At 39.5% G+C, this 23,161-nt stretch overlaps 1 protein-coding gene across 4 annotated transcripts; it reads left to right on the forward strand.

Moving 5' to 3' along the window:
- Positions 1-22,631, forward strand: LOC117375972 (paxillin-like). 4 transcript variants are annotated; one of them, XM_055224097.1, is made up of 14 exons: positions 26-153; positions 13,974-14,182; positions 14,264-14,349; positions 14,430-14,569; positions 15,267-15,429; positions 16,350-16,464; positions 16,557-17,693; positions 18,348-18,617; positions 18,703-19,104; positions 19,447-19,605; positions 19,770-19,943; positions 20,348-20,429; positions 20,511-20,659; positions 21,825-22,631. In XM_055224097.1, exons 1-14 carry the CDS (start codon positions 141-143, stop codon positions 22,089-22,091), a joined length of 3,366 nt encoding a protein of 1,121 aa, XP_055080072.1. In that variant the 5' UTR covers positions 26-140; the 3' UTR covers positions 22,092-22,631. The 4 variants fall into 4 exon arrangements, with proteins under 4 accessions (XP_033828259.1, XP_055080073.1, XP_055080072.1 ...); XM_055224096.1 differs by having other exon boundaries at positions 27-153; positions 15,267-15,447; XM_033972368.2 differs by lacking the exons at positions 16,557-17,693; positions 18,348-18,617; positions 18,703-19,104 and having other exon boundaries at positions 1-153; positions 15,267-15,447.
- Positions 22,632-23,161: the final 530 nt, after the last annotated feature.

The following is a 23,161-nucleotide window of genomic DNA, read 5'->3' on the forward strand; positions in this document are numbered from 1 at the left end:
ACACATCTCCGCGCGTTCACGTCCCCTCTAGACCCAACTTAAGGCAGCAGCAGCACAGAAGTTAAAGACAGCTTAAATCTGACTTTGTTCACGGGGTTAAAGCTCACCAAACGGGCACAAGCGTCCACCACGCTCCAAACATGGACGATTTAGGTAAGTGACCGTGAATTTACGCAGCGTTTATGTCTACGAGCTATTTGTGAAAAGCGGATAGGAGCAGGGTGGAGGAGTCACCAACTGAACAGCGGGATTTCGAGGTTGAAAAGAGTGTTTTAGATCAATGTAATCACTTCATTTAAGAGATCGATATAAGTAACTGCAACAGCACAAACTTTTACGCATATCTAAGCTTTAATTTAATGACTTTGGTGCTCTTTTATTCCGTAAATACACCGTAGTAGACAAACTGAAGTAGCCACTATCACTTTATTGACCCTCCGTTACCTTTGCGGAGCTAAATCTCACTTTCTCTACGTTTGTTCTTCTGCGATTTTCTTAGCTTTAATAAATGACTAATCTTGTGTAAACCTCGTCTCCAGAGAGCAGAGAACTGGCTGACATTTTGACACAGTTTTTTTTTTTTTTTGCTTTACCTTCTCATTTTTTTGCCCCGAAGCTATTCATTCCAGCTTTGAAGTCGTAGAGTCAACAGGCCTCCCCATTTAGGCTAACACAAAGTAAGATTATAATGCATGTCCAGTACAGCGTTAGTAAGAAAGTCTAAGATAATATTAAGTCGTTTAGAGTGAATCTACCAGAAATACTATGTCAGCTTCTATGTCAGATGCGTTATAGTGCAAGAAGAGGAGTACTATATGTGGCAGCTGTACTGGATTATAGCTTGATTTACTGAAAGAAGACTCTGCCCACAATTTGCACTTATGGGTAGGCTATTGTTAATGAAGTACAGTGATTTACCAAAACTGTAAATTGCACAATGACTGGACTTTTATTTATGCCTATTAATATCTTAGAAAATGGTACATCAGCAACAAACTCAATGGATCAAGCCCATCTAAAACTTTATATAAATGTAATTCATATTCGTTTACATCTGCCCTACTCTGAATGTGTGTTTTTTTGCCTGGGATGTATTTTTTGTATTTGCTTATGTCTTGTTTTATTATGTTTTGTTTGGTACTAATGGATTAAAAGAAAAGTACTATCAGTAATGACAGTTTGCTTGAAAATACAATGTTGTTTCATACCATAGATCAATGTCTTTGTCTCTTTCTGGTTCATTAGGCCTTGACCCCTCCACGACTCTCTGAACTTTTAACAGTTTATTTGCACCACCTGGCCTGGTTTGGCTATATTTGCCACACCAAACTAATTCTGGTTTGAAGGAATGTCTGTGCCCCAGTGAGTTTGCTCTTGTGAAAAAGGGACATCTGGAGAGATGATGCTTCACATTTTGGGTTTGCCCAGTTTGAGAATAGCTCTGGGACACATTTGATGCTCTCCTGCTGCTGTGTGTCAGTGAAAGGAGTGATTGTTAAGTGGCAGTAGTAGTAGTAAGGCTGCTGTCCATTTTAATGTTAAGTAGGAGACATATCTCACATGAAATATTGGGTGTGCCCGTAGAATGCATATCAGAGCTTGTGTTTCTGAATTACTATATTTTTGTAAAGATTAGGTGTAATGATAATAAATTAAAAAAAATGATAATAATCATTTGATTTATTGCACAGTAGAGCTGCAAGATTAATAGCAATTAGAACAAAATCACTTTTTGAATGGATGCCATTAGCAAATCACATCAGCAACAATTTTCGGAGTACCATAATTTTGTCCACAAACAACACAATATCATGTCTTATTCTTAAAAACTGCTAACCTTGTAGTTTACATTTGTACAACATTCTGAAGGCTTTTGTCAATTCTTCTGGATGTGTTGAAAATGTGAACTTTGAACAAATAGTATTATTAAAATATAAATACCAAATCAAAATTGCAATGCTTTTTAGAAAAATTGCATTTTCAATATTTTTCCCTAATTGTTGAGCCTTGTTGCACAGCTCTCGTAGTGGACGTGAGTAGTCTAGGCAAAAACTGTAAAAGGACTTTTTAAATTTATTTTGTTGGCACTGCCTGGTCAGCTACCAGAGGAAAGTCAAAGTAAGATTTTAAAGATACAGAAAATACAGTGCTCAAAAGGGGAAAATGATATTTTAAGGCAGCACATGTTGATTTACATTCTTAGTAGTACAAATAAAATCAGAATATAGAGCTAGTATTGATGAGAGATAAGATTAATCTGTGTTTTGTCCCACAAACAAATTGGACAGATGGCATTGTTGGCACCAAAACATAAGAACAACCAAAAAAAAAAAAAAGATGTTACAATCATCACTTCAAGTTGGAATGTCTAACATCAGTCTGCGTCAAGACCAAATGCTCACCTCCTGCTGCTGTGGTCAGCCCAGTCCCACCTCAGTGACATGGTGCTCACTGTTCACTTCTGTATGAAACCTTCCCACAGTTTGTCTTCTCTGCAGGGAATCAAATAGCAGCCCAGGCAGTAACCCAGGTGGGATGTTAATGAAGCAAGTCTTCATATTTTCCAGAACTAATATCCAGAATTAATTGCTGTACTTTTCAACCTCAGTATTTGGAATATGATGATGGCATTTTAATAGCCCCTAATCTGACTTTCTTCATTGCCTTGCGTCCAGCTATAATGGTTATCCACATTTTGCTTCGGTTTATAAATTCTGTAAAATGGTATTCTGTTTGAAATGAGCATATTTGACCCATAGTTGTCAGATCTGTGCTTGGCTTGCTTTAAGGAAGCACTCTTTAACAAGTAATTACTGCTTCATATGGGTCATTATTCGACTGCTAATATATTGCCTTTGTCAAAATTCCAGTTTAGAAGATTTATTATAATTTTTTAAAACAACATATTTTCTTTTGGACCATCAATGGCTGTTCAGTTAAGGTGCACTGTATTATCGCCCCCATGCATGAGAACTTCTGATCTATCCTTCAGTCCCGCTGCGGCTGCCTATCAGTAGCAGTAGGCAACTGCAATGCCATTGTGCAGATTTTGTGCTAGGCTCAGGGTCAGAAGTACTGCCTTGCGGATTAGTCTATCATGCTTGCTTTAGGTTATGTGTATAGTTAGTGCCTCTGGCTCCTTGGCCTTTGAAACCCCTTTCTGCCTGTGCTTTATGGTGCTTCTAGTAAAGTAGCAGCAGCTGAGCGTTTCCCAGGGGTCCAGTTCCTCTGACGGAGTGCTGTTTGGAAACCTGACCATACTTTGTAGAACCAGCGCGGTGTCTTTAATCTGTGGATATTGATCCCTCTGCTCTGCTCCAGAAGGGAATTCCCTCCAATTCTGCATTCATATAGTACTTTCTGAGATACCCAAAGTCCTTTACAGTACATTATTTATTCATTCCTCATTTGGTGGTGGTAACCTATTGTAGCCTCAACTGCCCTGAGGCAGACTGACAGAAGTGAAGCTGCCAATCTGTGCAATCAGCCCTTCCGACTACTGCCAGCACTGAGTCACACATCACATTCATACTAGGCAATGGGGGTTGAAGTCCCTCGCCTAAGACACAATGCCCCACTGTGGCACCTGGTATTCCTAGCATTCTCCCATCCAAGTACTAACCAGGCTCAGCCCTGCTTAGCTTCTGACATCTGACGAGATCAGGCTTTGACAAGCCGGTATGGCCACCCTGTGAAATTTGGAAAATGAAAATGAACGCTCCACTGTTTTTCTCTGAGTCACTTTTTCCCAGAGGTTTGCTTTGGATGGGACGGACCAGGTGGCAGACAGACCTGGGTTTAATTTGGAGAAGTAGCCCAGGGGAATGGGCCAAATCCAGATGTGGAAATGTAGAGTGACTTCTTTTGTATTTGAGGAAAACTGTGTAGTCATCGCTTATTGTAAAAGGAATCAGCTGCGGAGAACCAAGACGTCATCCAAAAGTTATTATCAAGGAATTTTATATGATTATTTGGCATGGAAGTTTGGCAAAGTATTAACAACTACTTCGGATTTATGGCCCTTATCTAGATTTTAGCCCACACTATCTGCAAGATTAGTTTATTGTGCCATGTGAATGTTTTAGGCCTGATCGAGGAAACGAGAGCACCCAGAGGAAGAACATCTGCTCAGAGACACCTCTCCCAAACTGTCTCAAAAAGCTTGAACAATTATGTTTACCCTGAAAATAATTAAAACAAACCAAAAAAAATTTTTATATTTGGAATTAGGGTTTGAGCACAAAATTGACAAATGTGCTGCTCAGTGTGACATGTACGAAAACACCTTTGACTCAGTTTCCTCATTGGCGTGTCAGACACATCTGACCTGACTCTGCTCTTGTTTTTGTGTAAACACAACATTTTAATAAAGTATAAATAATTGAAAATAGTAAAAATAAAATCATACTTTAAAAATAAAGTATACAGATTTCACACTGAAAACTTGTTCTGAGGAGGTCATCCATTCCTGTACATTAGGCTTTAGTCCAGCTTGTCTAGGTATTTATAAGTGCATCGAACTTCTCGTCCAATGATGGTCACTGTTTGAAAAGGAGATGTTAAGTTATTACTATATTGGTATGCAGTTGCAGGCAGTATTTTAATCTGATGACTTTAATAGGCATCCATCTCTTCTCATGTCTAACCTTAATATACGCCTACATAGTTTTTCATTTCTCTTCAGATCCAAAAAGAGGAGGCTGGTGTGCTGACATTTAGTTTGAAGTAAATACAGGCGCAGCAACTGGCTTTTACATGTTGGAGGTTACTCCACTGCACGGCAATATGACTGATCTGATTTGGTCTGCTATTTTTTTGGATACTGTAGTCTGTTGCAAAAAATATTTAATTATACAGTGTAATTATTTATTTATTTTTTTAATCAACCAAATTGTTGTTAAATTGTTGCTGAACTATCCATGAGCTTCAGAATGAAAAAAATATATATATTAGGACATGGCCATAGCGTTTTAATAATTTAAAACAAAATACTAATGTCATATTAGATATTTTGAATGTCCTCAAAATGTTGCAGACCCTTGATTTGTAATGCACAGGATCCTAACACACTCCAGTAACAGGTGTCTTGTTTAGTGTCAAATTATTGCTGAAAAATATTGATCTTTAAGTTGACAAGATAAAATCTTGTGTAAAACACTGACATGGCTCTAAAATCATTGACTGCAGATGTCTGTTCTAGATGCTCACTAATTCCCATGTGCTCTGCTCCACAATAGTTAAGGGCAAATTCAGTGCGTTTATGATTATCTATGTTTTGCGGTTGAATCACTAACTCTAGAAGTTTGCTGCCCAAATATTAGGAAGCCTGTGTGCCCTGATAGCTCACCTGATAAGAGTGCATACCACATTTGAAGCGCTGAGCTTTGAATTCAGGCCCAGGCCAATTTGTTCCATGGCATTTGCTCCTTATCTCCCACTCACATGTTTCCTGGTGGGAAACCAACTTACTACAAAATTTTGTCCGCTAGCTTGAGTTTTACACTAGAAAAGACCAGTTTAATTTAATTTTTACAACTATGTCATATTAAATCGTGTCAGAAGTTCTTATGACCCTGGCAACATACCCTGACACTCCATTTAAAACCAACAGAAGTCTAGTGGTTACAGTCTTGTATCTTGTAAGTACTATGCAAGTAGTGATCACTTTGCAGATCTGAGGCGAAGCAACGTTGGTTTTAAATATTTGTAGCACTTACACACAGCATACCAACAGGTCTTAGCAGGCCTGGAGGGGCTCTTGTGTCTCTGTGTGCCCGCCAGGCGAGTTACAGTTACTGGCCCAGCTATCATCACCCAATGAGCGGAGGGAGGCTAGCGCATACCAGCCCTAACCATGTCTATTGCATTAACTAAAGGGAAGCTCCTAACTGTAACTCAGACACTCGTTTTTTCGGGCTCCACACCCATCCTGTCCTGGACATGCTGGGAGAGGGGGAGAGAGAGGGAAAGAGAGCTGCGTGGCTGACCTCATCACTTAGGCAACAGACCCTGCCCCATATCCTGAGGAAACGCAGGCGAAAAACAATGAGCGGACTCAAGGCTGCAGGCTGGAAAAGGCCACAGTGGTGCTGGGGGTAGGTTTGGTCCTAGCAGATGGTTTGTAATACAAGTAAGAAAACATATGCTTACTATTGTGAATGATGGAATGTTAATATAATGGCAGTCAAATCGAAATTGCGATATGCTAATTGCGATCATTCAAATTGCAAAGTAACAAGGTTATCCTGTCTTATTTGTAGAGGTCTGATCAACAAGGTTAGCAGTTTGTTTTTTTACATGTTCTGAAATGCCTATGATTCCTGTATTAGTTTATCAGTTCAGATTTCAGTGTTCTCTCAAATGCTCCTGGATGTCCCTAAATTGTGACCTTTGACAAGAATCCAGCTATCTAAACATGAATGTCGGTATTATTTGTCAAAAACACAAGCTTTGAAGTAAACGTTTGTCATACAGTTCCTCCCTGCTGTATCAGAGGTAGAATGTGTTGTCTTTAGAAGTAGGCTTGGCTAACCAGTTGGCAAAGACATTGTCATTAATTTATCACTACTATGGTGTTTTGTGATTAAGTCATTTTCCTTTGTGTAATGGATTGGAAACAGATTTTGAAAGAGTTTAAATTCCTTGACACTGATTGGGTAATGATGCAGTAAGCTCTGTAAATGACTCACAGCTAAACATTAGACTGTGTACAGCAAACACACTGCAGCTAAGTAACTCCAAGTAAAAAAGTTTTAAAAAAAGGATGTTTTTAAAAAAAATGAATATTAACAGTCAAAAATTTCAAAACAAAAGTAATGTTGTAATGTAGTTGGTATTGAAACAGTATAGAAGTTCCTATATAACAGAACAAGAATTACTTTTATTCATCCCGGAGGGAAAGTTCCTTTTGTTACAGGCATGTAGCCAACCAGCAGAAGAATAGAAAAAATAAAGCTATGAAAATTTAAATCGGTAATTTAAAGAAAATAAGCACCATAAGTAAAATAAGTTCTGATCAATTAAACCCCCAGTGAAAATAAAGTAAACTTATATTTTAACAAATTATAAAAATATAGTACCCTCATAGCATATGTACATTGCTATATACAGTTTTACAATAGTGAGGTATGAACAGACTGTACAGTGAGACTTTTAAATCACAGAGTTCAGCAGTTTGGTGATGTCTGCCATTTGACAAAAGCATATTCTTTCATTGTGTCCCTGGGCAAGACACTTCACCCTGTCAACTCTTGACCCAGTATTTGGTTCTTGCGCGACAAGAAGCAAGATAAAACAGTGATCTTGTTGTTTGGTTTCTTTGAGCCATTAAACCCAGTTGTCCTTCACTTCGCATTTCTTTCCCATGCTGCATTGAGTCCACGCCTGCACCTCACTGGCCTTGTACAGGCTCCCGAGCAGAGCTGATCAGTGGACAATTCATGTTGAAGTAATGCAGCAGGAATCCATGTCTGTAACATGTTACAGATACTTCTATTATTTTTCATAACGGGCGGGAAACTCCAAGCCATATTAGTGACTTGAATCCTCACTGCCTAAACCCCAGCACCTGCATCATTAATCTGTGCTAGTGCAGAGAGAATTCTGGAGGTTCTGAGCTATCACCTTAAGCATGGTCTGTCTATATAGTAAGAAAGAGACAAAAACTATTATGTGTGCACTATCTGCTCGTTAAGGCACTAGCAACCCAGGTTCAGTTGCGATTGTTGGACTCAGGCTAGTGTTGCTTTAACATTAATAATAGAGACATCGATTTCCTGTTCAAAACTGGAGAACTAAGAGACCTTGCCTCAGTAAATAGAAGCTTTTCAGTCACCTAAATGTGTGACTGAGAATAAGTACCTGAGAAGCGAATCAACATGCAACCATTATAAAGTAGTTGAAAATATATATAGATATATAAATGTAAAAGTAAATTTCACTAGCTGCGACAGGTAAGGCATCAAATCATAATTCAACTGATGGAGTTTGGCCACCTCCAAATCCAAATTATTAAATATTAATTAAAAGGCTTTGACATTTATGGGACCAATGCAGGTCTGTTAAACTCAAGGTATTTATTTAAACTCATCATTTATTGTATCCAGTTAATTGCTCTGTGCTTGTGGACATAGTCCTTCGTTCTTCTGTTCTTCATTCTCTGCCTGCTTAATGTCCTTTTCTTGTATTGGACAGTGTCTTGTTGAAGTACATCTATTGGGTGGTGTCGTTGGAGCAGGACAAGCTGGTCTTTCTGTGAGGGGCCTGTACTCATCCCTCTTGTGTGTCTGTGGTGGCACAAAAGGCACTGTGACACACGCATGCCTCTATGTGAATGTGGGCTCAGACGTTGCTCGTTATATCAGCCTCAGACTTTCCCTGTCATCTGATTTACAGCTCTGTGGGGAAGAGCTTTATTTTGGGGCACTGTTCTCTCCAGGGGGTGTCATCTTTCGGATACAGGACTACTTTTAGTGACGTTTATTTGGAAGTAATCAACCTAAAGTGCTCCCGCTACTCTAATGTCATCAAATGTCTTAACCTTAAATTTGTGTAGTGTCTCTATTAGTCATATTTACATATTTTATCCCACCAATGTTAAAGTTACGTTTTATGTTATTAATGTATTCAGTTGCACCCAGGACCATGAACATTTGAGGGAGAACACTGAAATGGGAACTAGCCAGTGCTAAACAAACACTGGAATTGCATGCATTTCAGAGCATGTTTGGAAGTGTGAAATTATTAAAATACCCATGGAGACAATCATTCAATACAGAGGACATTGGATAGTTGTAATTTAGGCTGTGCATTGAATCAAATGAATGGATAATGGTTTTAGGTTGGAGCTTTTTTTTATTATTGAATGTTGCCAAAGTCTCCTCACTATCGTTTCATCAGTTTGATCTCTTAATTTAAATGACTCTGATGTACTGCCCTCTCTGTGTGCGAATGATTATCACTTGAATATACAGTATGTGTGTGTGTGTGTGTGTGTGTGTATGTATATATGTATATATATATATTATATAATTTCATAATTTCATTGTTGTTGTTATTATTTCCAAATCAAGTGGCTAGATTTGCTTTTTTTTTTTTTTTTACTTTTAGCCCTACTCTATAAGTTTTTGACTAATGTTGTGAAGCTGCCTCGATAGAATTCTTTAGCATTCAGCATTCTTTCTTAACCACTGGTGTTTTAATAGCAAGCCCTGTTTGTCTGGCTGACCACTTGGCCCCTGCTTGTCTTGTTTGATAAAAATATCTCTTTGGCGTTAGCCTAATGGGTCGAGTTTCGGTTTGGGGCAGTACCCACCCTGGTTATAAACAGGTGAGCTGAAGACCCCAGTGGCCCACCACCTTTTCCTCCATGTTATCAGAAAGGATTCAATGCCGCTGATAGCTGTGCTTAACTGGCTGCCTGGGGAAGGGGCAGTAACGTCTTTCTTTATCCTGGAACTCAAAGCACACTGCTGTTTAGTAGACTTATAATTGTCAACACATTTCTAATCTGGCACATTAGAGAAAGTGTGTTTTTGTAAAGCATCATTAACTTTCTGCCTTTGTTGTGATGCCATGTCAAGACAGGTTGCTCATGGTTTCACTGGAAAGGGGCGGCGCCTCCTCTTCTCCCTAAACTACCGTCCCTGTGCACTGCTTGATTGCTTTCTTTCTCCTCAGTGGACACAGGAATGTGAGGAATTCCCCATGCACCTTCTCTCCCATCTGATAAAGTCTGTGGCAGCAGCGGCCGAGGGCTGCACACAACAAGACTGTACAAGTCCCACTGCCACAAGAATGTGCTCACCCGCCACACACTGTACTACCCATGGCACACTGTCCAACTATATGGAGATTAGTTATCACAGCACGACCACTAATGGCTCCCCTGACTCTGTGCAATCTGTTTACTGTCTGATGGACTCATCTTGAATTATTAGTCCCAGTCATAGCCGTTTGGATGACAGCTTTATTCCTGACCCTGTACAATGGACTATTGAGTGGGGATGCTGCTAGGGCAGAATTGGACCTTGTCCACTCAGCTCCTGCCCCCTGTTTTGTGGAAAAGATTATCCTGTTACTTGGCGTACAGTCTGTGTTTGCATTCTTAATGTTTTTAACTCTTCAGGGACCAAACTTGAAAATAACCTGTTGTCCACCCTCATGCCATTGCTGCCCTCCACAGGCAAATGAGTAAATCAGAATATTTGCTGCATGTTTATTTTTATAAATAGGGATGAGTTTTTTTCCTTCTCTGAGGTTAACATTATGATCTAGGCCACCAGAGTGTGACCAATTTGGGCGCACATGCACTAATATTTTGCCCAGTGCAAAAATTAAACATTTTCCTTGGGCACTCTGGGGGGTCTGACAGATCCTCATCACATCCTCCAGTGTCTTCTCTTCTCAATATAAACACAGATTAAATAGTATAGAACACATTTTAAATATTGTTTTAATTGACAACTAAAAGGAAAAAGCATTCCTTTACTTGCTCTGCCCTCAGCTCTGACCAGACCGCTAATCCAGTCCAAAATGCTGAGGGTTCAGGTCACGCTCTGGTGCAGTTGTCATAAGTTTGACTTTTTTCATCTATCTATAATGAGAGAGAGACACAGTATTTATCTTTAAAGAGCCGTTTCAAACTTGCAGATCCCCCTCAGTGTGTTTTAATTACTCAAACCAGACTGCCATTGCACGAGATGAAAAAGAAAATAGTACTAGATGACAAAAGTCAAAGATCAACTACTCAAGCTGAAAGTAAGGAGTCTTACTCTGCCTGGACTATCATAAACTGTAAAGATCCTTAAAAGCTCAGACCTCTCACTCTGACCAGTTTTTTAAGCCAATATTTATTTAAAAAAAATTGTATTAATTAAAACAGTTAGTAGCCTATATGTTTAAACGTAAATTCTTAATGTTAATTGATCAAATAAATAACTGAATAGGTAAAATTAGTCATTAGTCTTTGATACACCCAAATAAAAATCCTAGGTGCACCCAACTCAAATTGATAGTCTGGGGCCCTGGGATCTGTGAGTCACACTTCTCCTTTTTCAGACTGGAACCACTGATTGTTCCCACTTGTTTCAGTTGTTTGCATTTAGTCATCCTCTGATACAGATTGTCCATAAATCCAGGATGTAAAGAGACTCAGCAGACAGCATGTTTCCCTGTCAAATTGCAGACTTCTTAGAAAGAGCTGTTGGCTTGAGTTTTGAGTGATTAACTTTTTACATGAAACAAAGGACAAAAATTAGCCAAGGACAATATAGTCTGCTCCTTTGGGACTGTGACTTAACCTCCTGAGACCTGGCGTCCTCATCTGTGGACAACACATTTTGGGTTGTTTAGGCCACAGTGCAAATTTTTAGAAGAACAGCAACAAGAACATGTTCAATTTTTAATATTTCTAAGAGTTTAGAATATTTTTTATTTATTTGGTTTATTATTATTATTATTATTGTTGTTGTTGTATTTTAATTATTATTTTTTAATTTTATTTACTTTTTTTCATTATTTAATTTTATTAAAGCTCGGGTCTCAGGAGGTTAAAGCCTCTTATATCTTTTCATAGAAGTGTAAAAGAAAAGTGTAATGCTTGACTTGTAATTGATTGTAGTTGTTGGGTTTAAATACTGACTGTAAATGTGGTCCACTGTGGCGCTGAGGCAACAGATGTGTTCTATCAGCAGGTGGGAGTACACAGACCTTTTTATTTTAAATCTTCCAAAACTTGGCTCTCACTTCATGTGGTTTCAAGGCCCTGGGCTGTACTGCTATCCTTTCTGTCAAGGCCATTTTGACATGGAATACATGACCTTAATTAGCAAGTCCTCTGACATTAAATGTGTTATTTGACAGCTTTAATAAGCTATTACATGAAAAGTGTATATCCATGTGGAATTACTACACTGTTTTTAAATCTGTTACCTTTGCCCTAAAACCAGCCACGGTATGTTGGAGTGAGGAGTCTCTTTGTTTTGTAAGTGACAAAGTGGACCTCGCTAAGGCCTGGTTTAGCATGTCCACACCAGGTGCAGATTATTTTGAGCCTGGTCGTGATATTTCAGCACATTTGCGCACACACCGGCTACTCTGGCTTTAAATAGGCCTGTACTCCCCTTGTGGTTTATGTCAAACTTCATAGACATTTAACTCCTAGTCTAGACCTCCACGCTGTCTGATTAATAACTGCATGAAGTATGTTGTTCATTTTACACTTAACCGTTGAACTTAAGTCATATGTCATTGGATAAGTTGTATGGCATCCAAGTACTTATTTACTCACTTTAGTTAATCAATGGTTAATCCTTGTTTAGTCCTGGTTTAATCATAGACATGCGTTAGTCCTGGTTTTGTTTTTAATATTTCTGGTTATCTCTGGAAAAAAAGAGTCTTAGATTATTCTTACCTTGTCCATGTTTAGTTAATGAACATTATGTCTTTAGACCTGGTTTAAACAGAAGTTAGCTGCTGGTACTTGGAAAGACCCATATTTTCTGAGGTGGCACTTGGTATAAAAAGATTCTTTCCTCTTTAATGACTAATTGACTGAGACATTGCTCTCTAGAGGTTTATTGTACGGATGCCCGGTGGATGAAGGCTACAGTTGTTGAAGGGTATTTTCACCTAGGCCCCGCCCCTGGCAGCGTCCTCATTTCTCGCTCTGTCCTTTTGGCATGGCTGTCTGCCTCACACTTACAGTATTATAACCCCATCGCCAGGACAACCATCAGCCGAGTGGTGGAAGGAGCACATAATGTGAGTACTATGGCTGCCAAAAAGTTAGTCCGGTGATTAGCTTCCTGATGATGGATCTTAAAAACATGTTCAATATTTATTTGTCATAATATTTCGGTGTTATTTTTACTAATAAAACCATGTATGTCCATGTACAGTTCCAGCCTATAATTCCCATTTGCAAATTGTATCTCATTTTATTTTTTAATACAGTGAAGTTGTAATCCATTTTTAAAGTTTAAATGATCTGTTTGAATTATATGTCTTTAAACATGTGCATCTGTTTTTAAATCTAATACTAAATGTTCTCATTTGTGAATTTGTGAGTTGTGTTGGCTTATAATTGTTTGTTTTGTCTGTGGTTGGGTTGTTTTGTCATTGCATTGAGTGCCCTTATTAGTTATAGTAGTTCCCTTATGATCACGCTGTCTGTGAGAGTTTTGCTGGTTCCTTGAAACAGGCTTTATCGTCTCATAGGCCCCTGTAGTGTAACCGTATGCTACTGGTGATTGCAGTCTATTCTGGTCAGACTGACGATGGATGGATTGTGTGATGTAAGCCTCTATTTTGTTCATCCGGCCTCAAAGGGGTCATACTGTACCCCCTCAACCCTGGATGGGACTATCCAACTCTCCTCTGCTTTGTTTGTTTAGCCTTGGTCCTGAATAATATGATAAATATTTCATAACTGTTAATTCACATTTCCAATCATGAAATTCAGCAATGTTTTTATGGGGTATTTAGGATTTTTCTGTTACAAGGAAGATGATAACATTATTGAGATTGAGCATTTAATTTCTTATGCTAATATTGTAATATTGTCATAAATAAATAACTTTGATGTGCCCTAGTATCTACTTGCTAACGATACACAAGCAGTATGCCAATGATGCATAGTCCTGATGACAGGTTACACACTGTATTTTTGCCAAGAGACAAGTCAAGGATTTATAGTGGATTTACAATCAAGACCCAATGGATTATGTTTTGACAGTGGTTTAGCCTGGTGCACTCAAGACAATGTTGAAGTGAAAAGACTGGAATGAGACTTGGATGCATTGTTACTGACTTTTTATAGCCTGTCTCCTCACACTCGCCTTGTAGTCGCCTTCCAGCTGCTGAAACTCCCATTAAAAAGACAATGCTTGCAAATAAAACATGCCATAAATATCCCACAGAATAGCCCTTTTATTCCCTTCACTTTGTAATTATTTTTGTCATTTTCTTTTCAGACGCGTTGCTGGCAGACCTGGAATCCACCACTTCACATATCTCGAAGCGGCCCGTATTTCTCCCAGACGAGACCCCCTACTCCATCCCGACCGGAGGGCACTCGTATCAGGATGTATCAGCCCCGCCCCCTGTCCCGCCTCCGCCCTCAGCTGATGCTTTAAATGGTTCTCTAATTGACCCACCAGACTCGCACCACTCCTCACAGCAGGTAGTGTCAACAAAAATCTTGTATTTCTTTCATCTTTCTTGAGTAATGTTAATTTGCTAATTTGTCCTCTGTAATGTTTAGTCCCTAGGCTCTGCACAGAAGAGCTCATGGTCCCGGGACAGTAGCAGTTCCCCTCTGTCTCACGGTGAAGAGGACCACGTTTACAGGTAGTTACAACATTTAAAAAAACACTAAAAATAAATGTGTTTATGTGTTACTGTCAGTGCTCTATTTGTGTCTGTTTTAGTTTTCCAAACAAACAGAAGTCATCAGATCCCTCCACGGCAGCCATGACCTCCGCTCTGGGTAGTAACCTCTCTGAACTCGACAGACTTCTGCTGGAGCTCAACGCTGTACAGCAGAGCTCCCCCTCTTTCCCCACCACAGGTGCAATGTTTATACTAAGATAAGATAAGATAAGATAAGATATGCCTTTATTAGTCCCACAGTGGGGAAATTCCAATATTGCACCGCACAGTTAAAGAACAGAAGGAAAATGGTACATGCAATAAAACAAGATAATAGATAAATAGTTTAAAATAATGTTTAAAATATACTTAAAAATAAACTAAAAATAGACTCTAATATAACATCTTCGTAAAGTGACTTAAGTATTGCACATAGGTATGGATGAATGACACATGTTCAGTGTTAACAGTGTTCATTGTACAGTCTGCCAGCAGCAGGAAGGAAAGACCTGCAAAACCTCTCCTTCACACAGCGAGGGTGAATCAGTCTGTCACTGTCACTGACTGTGACAGTGACAGTGACAGATACTGACTGTGCTGACTAGATTTAGTCAGCACAGATTTAGATTTAGTTAGTCTAGATTTCTTTACCAGATTTTAGCAATATATACTAAAGATTATAGCAATATATACTGCTGGTTTATAGTCTATATAATGCAGTTATAAACAATATAGTGGATACAGCTACTATACTTTTGAACTAAACCTTCTCATAGTTCAAAAAGTTCCAAAATTAAAGTAAAACAGCACTGATAGTTTTCTGTTATAGCTAGACTTGTTGTTTTATTACAGAATGATTCTCCATGATTTATGAAATCATTATTTTTTGCCCACAGAAGAGGCTGCTCCCCCTTTACCATCCTGCAGCATCACTCACTATGAGAACGGCAGTGGCCCAGAGATCATGGTGAGCCCTCCACCTCAGGATAAACCCAAGAGGAACGGGACAAAAGAGGAGACACGGCCCACTGTGGAGAGTCTGCTGGATGAACTGGAGGGGTCAGTGCCATCGCCCAGGTAGATGCTCTTAACATGCACATATCATAACACTGTGCATATTTAAGCATATTCTGTTTGCTTGGTTCTTGCTGTTTGGTTAATGAAGCTCCTACAAAATTTCAGTATAGAGCTTTTTTAAAGGTTGCAGCTTTCAGGTTGACAGTTCACCATTTGCTTGTCTTCATGGAGATGCCATGGCCTTGCCTGAAAAGTTCCATATAAACTTATCTATCTCCATGGAGAGATGCAGATGACACCACCAGGCCAAGTTACAGTTCAGATCAGTGGAGAGGTGACCCTACTGTAAGAATGCATGTTTGTCAATTGAATAAATGCTACAGTATTACTAAAAAATTCCTCAAGTGTATATATATTTGACGCCGTACTGTGGAACATTCCAAGCAAGATAATACACCTTTTAATTGCTTGCACTTACAGTTGTTGTGACTCCCCGCTCATCTTATCATTTGTGTGTTCTTCTGATTTTTGTAGTTTTGCTGTTTTTGGTTAGTTTGCCTTATGAAAATCTGAAAAAAGTCTTGGGTAAAGGGATGGTTTATGTTTAGAGGCAGCACTTCATTCATCCCACAACAATAAACAGTTGAAAATTCAATTATAAGTTCTTGTAGACTTTTTTGGATGGAGAAACAAAACATATTTTTGAATAATGTTTACTGTGATTTGTTGAAGAAATTGAAAATTTTGAACAGTATGAAACACTGTAATTGCCCAAATGCTATGTTAAGTATGATTGCCTTCAGCTGGCCTTCAATATACATGCCACTTTGAGATTAAAAGCTATTGACCTCTGTTCTTCTGCTGCTCTTTGTACAAGAGCAAAGGCAGTTCACATTTCTATCTAAATAAGGTTTCTGTGATTGGCCATAATGATATACCCCATTTTAATTTATGTCTTTCAGCCCCTCCTCTCACCACAGTGATTTGGACACACCCTCTCAGCAGCAAACCCGAATCTCAGCCTCCTGCGCAACAAGAGAGCTGGATGAACTCATGGCTTCTTTATCTGATTTTAAGGTACAAAATCCAACTCAAACTCTGTCACCATCTTATTACTGTTCTTTTCCTTTAGTCCTTCTTATTTCCATCTTTCTCTGTCTTCTCTCCAGCCCAGTTCTTTGGGCTCTGTGCTCGACCCAATGGGACCCTGCTCCAGCTCTCCCCCTCATCCTCCAGTGTCTTTCCTAAACCTGACCCATCCTTCCAGTTGTGCGTCTCCTCTCTTTCCTGGTTTTGAACTTCACATAGATGAAGATGGTCGAGACAGCAGCATGTCTGTGCCCCACATGAACCGCCCTGTACGACCTATTAGTCCTATGTCCTCAATTTCAGCAACCAGTGAATTGGACTTGGACAGTGCTATAGATGTCTCTGCTTCCATGCTGTCATGCCAAACTAAAAATCTTCTAGTGCTTTCTCAGTCCACTCACAACTCAAATCTGCTAAGAAGTAACTCAAGCTCTTCCAATACTACAACTACAACTCCTTCAATGACCTCTGTAAATACAGTTTTGGATCATAAATCATCAAAGTCCCCCAGTCCGTCTGTAGAAAGAGTGTCACCTTTGGCTGCGGAGAACAAGACTTCTATTTCCAGTCATGATTTGAATTACTCAAGTCCAAGTCCATCTAAAAACCTAACTCCGCCCACTTCGGCTCCAAAAACACCTTCACCTCTGCCTGCTGTCCCTCTACTTTCAACATCACCCTACAATGGTGGTAATATCTCTTCTATGGTTTTTAGTAGTCCTCCAGTCTCTTGTAGACATGTTGTAGAGCCAGAGCATTCTTCAGCAGAACACGCTGAGCCATCATTGGATGATGAATTAGACAAGCTTTTAGCAATGAGTTTTGCCCATACCACTATAGAAGAACCCCAATTAAAAATGGATGCCCAGTGTTTAGGAACAGGAATGGTACATGAAGAACTCATTCTGCCTATGGATAGAAATAATCTCCAGCCAGACACTTTTGCTAGTACCACTAATACGACCACAGATGAATCCGTGGATGGGAATGGGGATTTAGACTGGGCCGATGAGGAGCTTTCCATGTCCTTCCATGACGGGACGCTGACGCCGTACACGGAGAGACTCTACACAGATGGCAGTATGACCCCCCTAACTGAGGCCAGCTGGATGGACGAGTGCATGACCCCCTCCTCCTGTCCCGGGACCCCAGACATGGCGCTGGACCTGCCCCTCATGCACTCTCCAAATATAGACCGGGTGTCTGCCTCCGGACATGTACGCTCAGCATGGCCTGGTTTGTGTGCACTTTGAGTAACAATTTTGCTTTTGAAACTAAATATTTTACAGAACTATTTGGGATGCACTTATTCTTTTAGTGGGATAAATGATCATGTTAGCCTTTTCTAACCTCTTTTAGACGCAAAGCATTTTACATCATTCACACATTCAAACAAACAACCTCCAGGTTGGTGGGCAAAACCCAGTTACATTACCCTACAAATGTCAAATGAATAGATTTGTTTTTTGTTAATGATAATTTAGACTTTCACGTTGAAAGTGAAAATGTGATCAATTTTATGTTTTAAATTAAACAAACCAATCATGCAATACAGTATTTAGTAGTACACGAAGCTGTACAAATAGTAATTATGGCACATAAAATGTGTATGTGGGAGGAACCTTGTTATGGGCAAAATAACTTGTACTTAAGCTGCAGCGTGAACATACTGCATGTTAAAGACTAATGGCTGCAAAAAAGAACTATATTAGGAAGCAGCATTTTCTGCTGCCATATATGCAAATACAGTGTGCGCATATGTAATCCAACTGACAGCATTTTGGCCAACTCACCTGCAGCCCAATAAGCCTGCCTTGTGCTTCTTCATGTTTGGAAATGCCTGTAGTAAAACAGTCACCATTTTCTCTCAGTTAAAGTCAGTGATTAGGCGCACCAAGGAAACCTCAAACGTGCACCCCATGTATCGAGATGGAGTCCTGCGGCGCAAAATGGGACCTATCATTGTGAATAAAAACACGTCCCAGGACCGTCTCATTGAGGAGCTCCAGGGAAAACTTGGGATTGGTCGCTCGGAACGCAACCGGCGTAAACAAGCAGACGACTGGCTCACGGAGGGTGTTGTCATCACCTCCAAACCACAGCGTTTCCGACCCGAGGGGGCCAATAGTGATGTTGACAAGGTTTGCTCCAGTGGCATGCCCCAAAAATGTCCACTTTTACTGTTCTTTTTCTGTTCCTCTCTGTTTCTCTTTTCCTTTTCTTCAGATTATTATCCCCCCAGAGTCACCTGTACCGGTCCGAAAGGTTCTCCCTCCCCTCTCTCCCCCTGCCCCGCGACGTCCCCCAGTTACAGAAGAACCAAAAAGACCTATCCTGGTGCAGCACCAACCTATTCCAATCCCTCCTCCACCTCCTCTTCCTCCTTCTGCTCCTCCACAACCTATTCATATCATGGAGCCTGTCCCAACCCCCCCACGGCCTGTGAAAAAGCCCTCCCCTCCACCTGCTCCTGTACAAGAGCCACCCGTCCCCAAACCAGACCCTCCGCCCCGTGCTTTCATTGCCCCACCACAGCCTGTCCCACCTGCGGACCCACCTGAACCGCCTAAGGTCCTAGTGTCTGTAGCCTGCCAGACAGAGTATGACCCCATCTTCCCACCAATGCAGGCATGGACCTCCCAACACTCTTGCATGTTTGGTTTTCACAGAATTGCTTTATATACCAAGCAGTAGACATGGGAGATATATTGTTACAAGATTATGCAAAATTAGCATATTGAGTAAATCTTGATGTTTAAAGACTAATGCATTAGAGAAGATTTTCTCGTTTTATAAATCTTGATACAGTTATTACCAAGATTAATTATAGTAAATTATGCAAATAGCTTATTGGCTGATTGAATGAACATACGTTTATCAAAATAGCTCGTTCCTAAAAAGCAGCTGTACTATGGGATAAGAATGTATATAATGATATTAAAACATAAAGTCGTCTTTTTAAATTTTCAGATAATGGCCCAAGGCAAAGGCGTGCCTGGGGGACCTCCGACTCAGGTGAACAAGCTGGACAACATGCTGGGCAGCCTGCAGTCTGACTTGAATAAACTGGGAGTTCAAACTGTAGCTAAAGGAGTCTGTGGAGCCTGCTGTAAACCTATTGTGGGACAGGTGAGAGATTGCTAAATGATATCTTGGCATGCCTGTATTATACTTTTCACAAGTGAATGTTACAGGGCTTGGTTTAACAATTGTTATAGAAACATAACGTTTTCACTCAATTGCAGTAGTCTCAACTGCTCCTTATGTATGAACTGCGTCCCTTCTGTATTTAGGTGGTGACTGCTATGGGCCGCACATGGCACCCTGAACACTTTGTTTGCACACACTGTCAAGAAGAAATCGGCTCCAGGAATTTCTTTGAACGCGAAGGACAGCCCTACTGTGAGAAGGACTACCACAACCTGTTCTCCCCACGCTGTTACTACTGCAATGGCCCTATCCTTGATGTGAGTTTATTTCACTTAAATGTTCCTATGTTAAGTGTTGACTCGAGCTTCACCTCTAATTTACATGATGGGAAATGGCAATTTCTGCAAAAGTTATAAGTTATGTGTCATGAATGCTGGGAGGTAGTAGCTCAGTTGTTATAGCATTTACCTACTTACCAAAAAGTTGCCGACCGTGTGAGGTTTCTTTGTATAAAGTTGAGTGCCCAATGAAGGTGGAAAAGAACTATGTAATAATTGGAAAACATTTACTGTTGCCAATACTGGGCCTATAAATTTGTATAGACAATACCTATGTAAGATGGCTTTGCGAATGTGTTGCTATCCAAATTTAAAGTCAACTAGCTTTTAAGAATGGTGTTTCATGCAGGACCAGCTTTAACCATGTTTTGTTGTCTTTTTAGAAAGTTGTAACGGCATTGGATCGGACATGGCATCCTGAGCACTTCTTCTGTGCCCAGTGTGGATCTTTCTTTGGCCCAGAAGGTAGCCCCCTAACAACAAAACCACCCAACACCACAGAATCACCTTGACTTGCTTTATTTACCATCTTTTGTTTGTATTCAGGGTTTCATGAAAAGGATGGGAAGGCCTATTGCAGAAAGGATTACTTTGACATGTTTGCACCAAAATGTGGTGGCTGTGCTAGAGCCATTTTGGAGAACTACATTTCAGCTCTAAACAGTCTTTGGCATCCAGAGTGTTTCGTCTGCAGGGTTTGTATTTAAAATGTTTTGTATATGTATGTGTGTGCCTGTGTATATCTATGAATATGTACAGTTGAAACCAGAAGTTTACATACACGTACGTTTTTTTCTCACTGTCTGACATGAAATCATACTAAACTTTTCCTGCTTTAGGTCAAATAAGATTACCAAAATTATTTCTATTTGCTAAATGCCAGAATAAGGAGAGAGGGTTTTTAGACAATGTTTCATTACTTTCTTCAAAGTCAGAAATGTTGCTCGACCCTTGACTTTTCAGGTCTGACCATATATTTTCTCAAAAGGATTGAGATCAGGGCTTTGTGATGGCCACTCCGGATCATTAACTTTGTTATCCTGAAACCACTTTGTAACCAGTTTGGTAGTTCCTGGTGATGTCTTGAGATGTTGCTTCAGTATTTCCACATAATGTTCTTTCCTCATGATGCCATCTATTTTGTGAAGTGCACCAGCCCCTCCTGCAGCAAAACAGTATTTCAGTTTGGATGGTGTTCTCAGGCTTGCAAGATTCTTCCTGTTTCCTCCACATATAGCGATGCTTGTTCAATTTTAGTTTTGTGAAACCACAGGACATGTCTCCAAAAATTAAAGTCCCTCCCTGTGTGAATTTGCAAACTGTAATCTGTTTTTTATGTTTTTTTGGAGTATTGGCTTCTTCACGGCAGAGGGGCCTTTCAGCTCATGTCGGTACAGTATTTGTTTCACTGAATAATGACACACTCTTACCAGCTTCAGCCAGCATCTTCACAAGGTCTTTGGTCCGAAATGTGCATATCAACCCAAGAACAAAAGCTCATTCATCTCTCAGACACAGAATCATCTTCTTCCTGAGAAGTTTGATGACTAGACATTCCCATGGTGTTTATCCTTGCATATAATTGTTTGAACAGATGAGCGTGACACCTTCAGGCATCTAGAAATTGCACCCAAGGATGAACCAGTCTTGTGCAAGAAAGTAATGAAAAAATATCGAAAAAAAAATATTCTCTCGTTATTCTGGCACTTAGCAAATAGAAATGAACTAAATAATTGTATAAATAATAGATGTGTGTGTGTGTATACATATATATATATATATATATATATATATATATATACATATATACACACGTATATAAATCTCAAATTTTTTAAATGGTTTCTCTTTTGTCCTCAGGAGTGTTTCACCCCGTTTGTTAATGGCAGTTTCTTTGAACATGATGGTCAGCCATACTGTGAGGTGCACTACCACGAGCGCCGCGGCTCGCTCTGCTCTGGCTGTCAGAAGCCCATCACAGGGCGCTGCATCACGGCCATGGCCAAGAAGTTTCACCCTGAGCACTTTGTCTGTGCTTTCTGCCTCAAACAGCTCAACAAAGGCACTTTTAAAGAACAGAACGATAAACCCTACTGCCACGGCTGTTTCATCAAGTTGTTTAGTTAAAGAGCAGAAAGTATTTACTACAGTTTAGGTGGCATTTAGAGAGGCGGTTGTCAAAAAGGTCGTCTGTGATGTTGAACGTGAGAATTATGTAAGAGTCAAGTGTGTTTCCTACAAAATCAGTCAGTGTGTGTATATGGCACTGAAAACTGAAATCATGAAAACTTTTCTAACGTTATTTGAATGAAGAGACCATTGCCAAAGTTAAACAGAGTAAGTGGTGAGTTCAAGAGTGATTAATACAGTTTGTTGTTTTTTTTCAAGTTTTTTTATCAGCTTTATGAGACCCAGAGATTTTGTCTTTAATTCTTTTTACTTGGCAGTGAAACACTGTAAAGGTGTGTGTTTGATATTGCTCACTGGTTGAGTGTTCTTTTTAGAGCCGATTATTGTTTTTATTTCTTTCTTTTAGTGTATACTTGCACAAAACTGGCTATTGCTGATGACTTATTTCTGGTCATTGGGAAGCATTGGTTAAGAATTGGTCAAAGATTTGGGCCAATTTTTCACACATCATCCATGGCATTTTAAGTATAAATAATTTTTTTATAATACAGAAATATATATTTTGCAGTAAATCTATACAAACTGAAACTAACTTTATGATGAATCTGCAAAACCATTCCTGTTTTCAACTCTTTGACAGTATCTCATGTATTACTGTGATGTGAAGTTACAAAACAGAGGGCTAGCCTCTGTATACTTTCACTTACATCTTCATGTTTCTGTACATAAAATTTTATCTGAACCACTCATTTAGGCATAACAAAGTGTTATCATAATCATGTGATATTTAAATAACACTATTGCCCACTGTATCAGAAGTCTTTATATGACAGATGTTATGTACAATTGTGTAAATTTATCAGTATCATGTTTAACAAACAACACTGGGAAATTTAGTAATGAACTGTTACTAAAGAATATCTCTATAATATTTTGATTTTGTGTGTGAGTATATTAAAAAGCAGGCATCAAAATTAAAGCGTGGTGGCCTTTCTGTTAAATGGTTGGTTGATTTCTCAGTGTATGGGCAACGTCTACTGTATAACTTTGGGTCTGTTATTAGTACT

The sequence above is a fragment of the Periophthalmus magnuspinnatus genome, chromosome 9 (assembly GCF_009829125.3).
Source record: "Periophthalmus magnuspinnatus isolate fPerMag1 chromosome 9, fPerMag1.2.pri, whole genome shotgun sequence".
NCBI classification, from domain to species: Eukaryota; Metazoa; Chordata; class Actinopteri; order Gobiiformes; family Gobiidae; genus Periophthalmus; species Periophthalmus magnuspinnatus.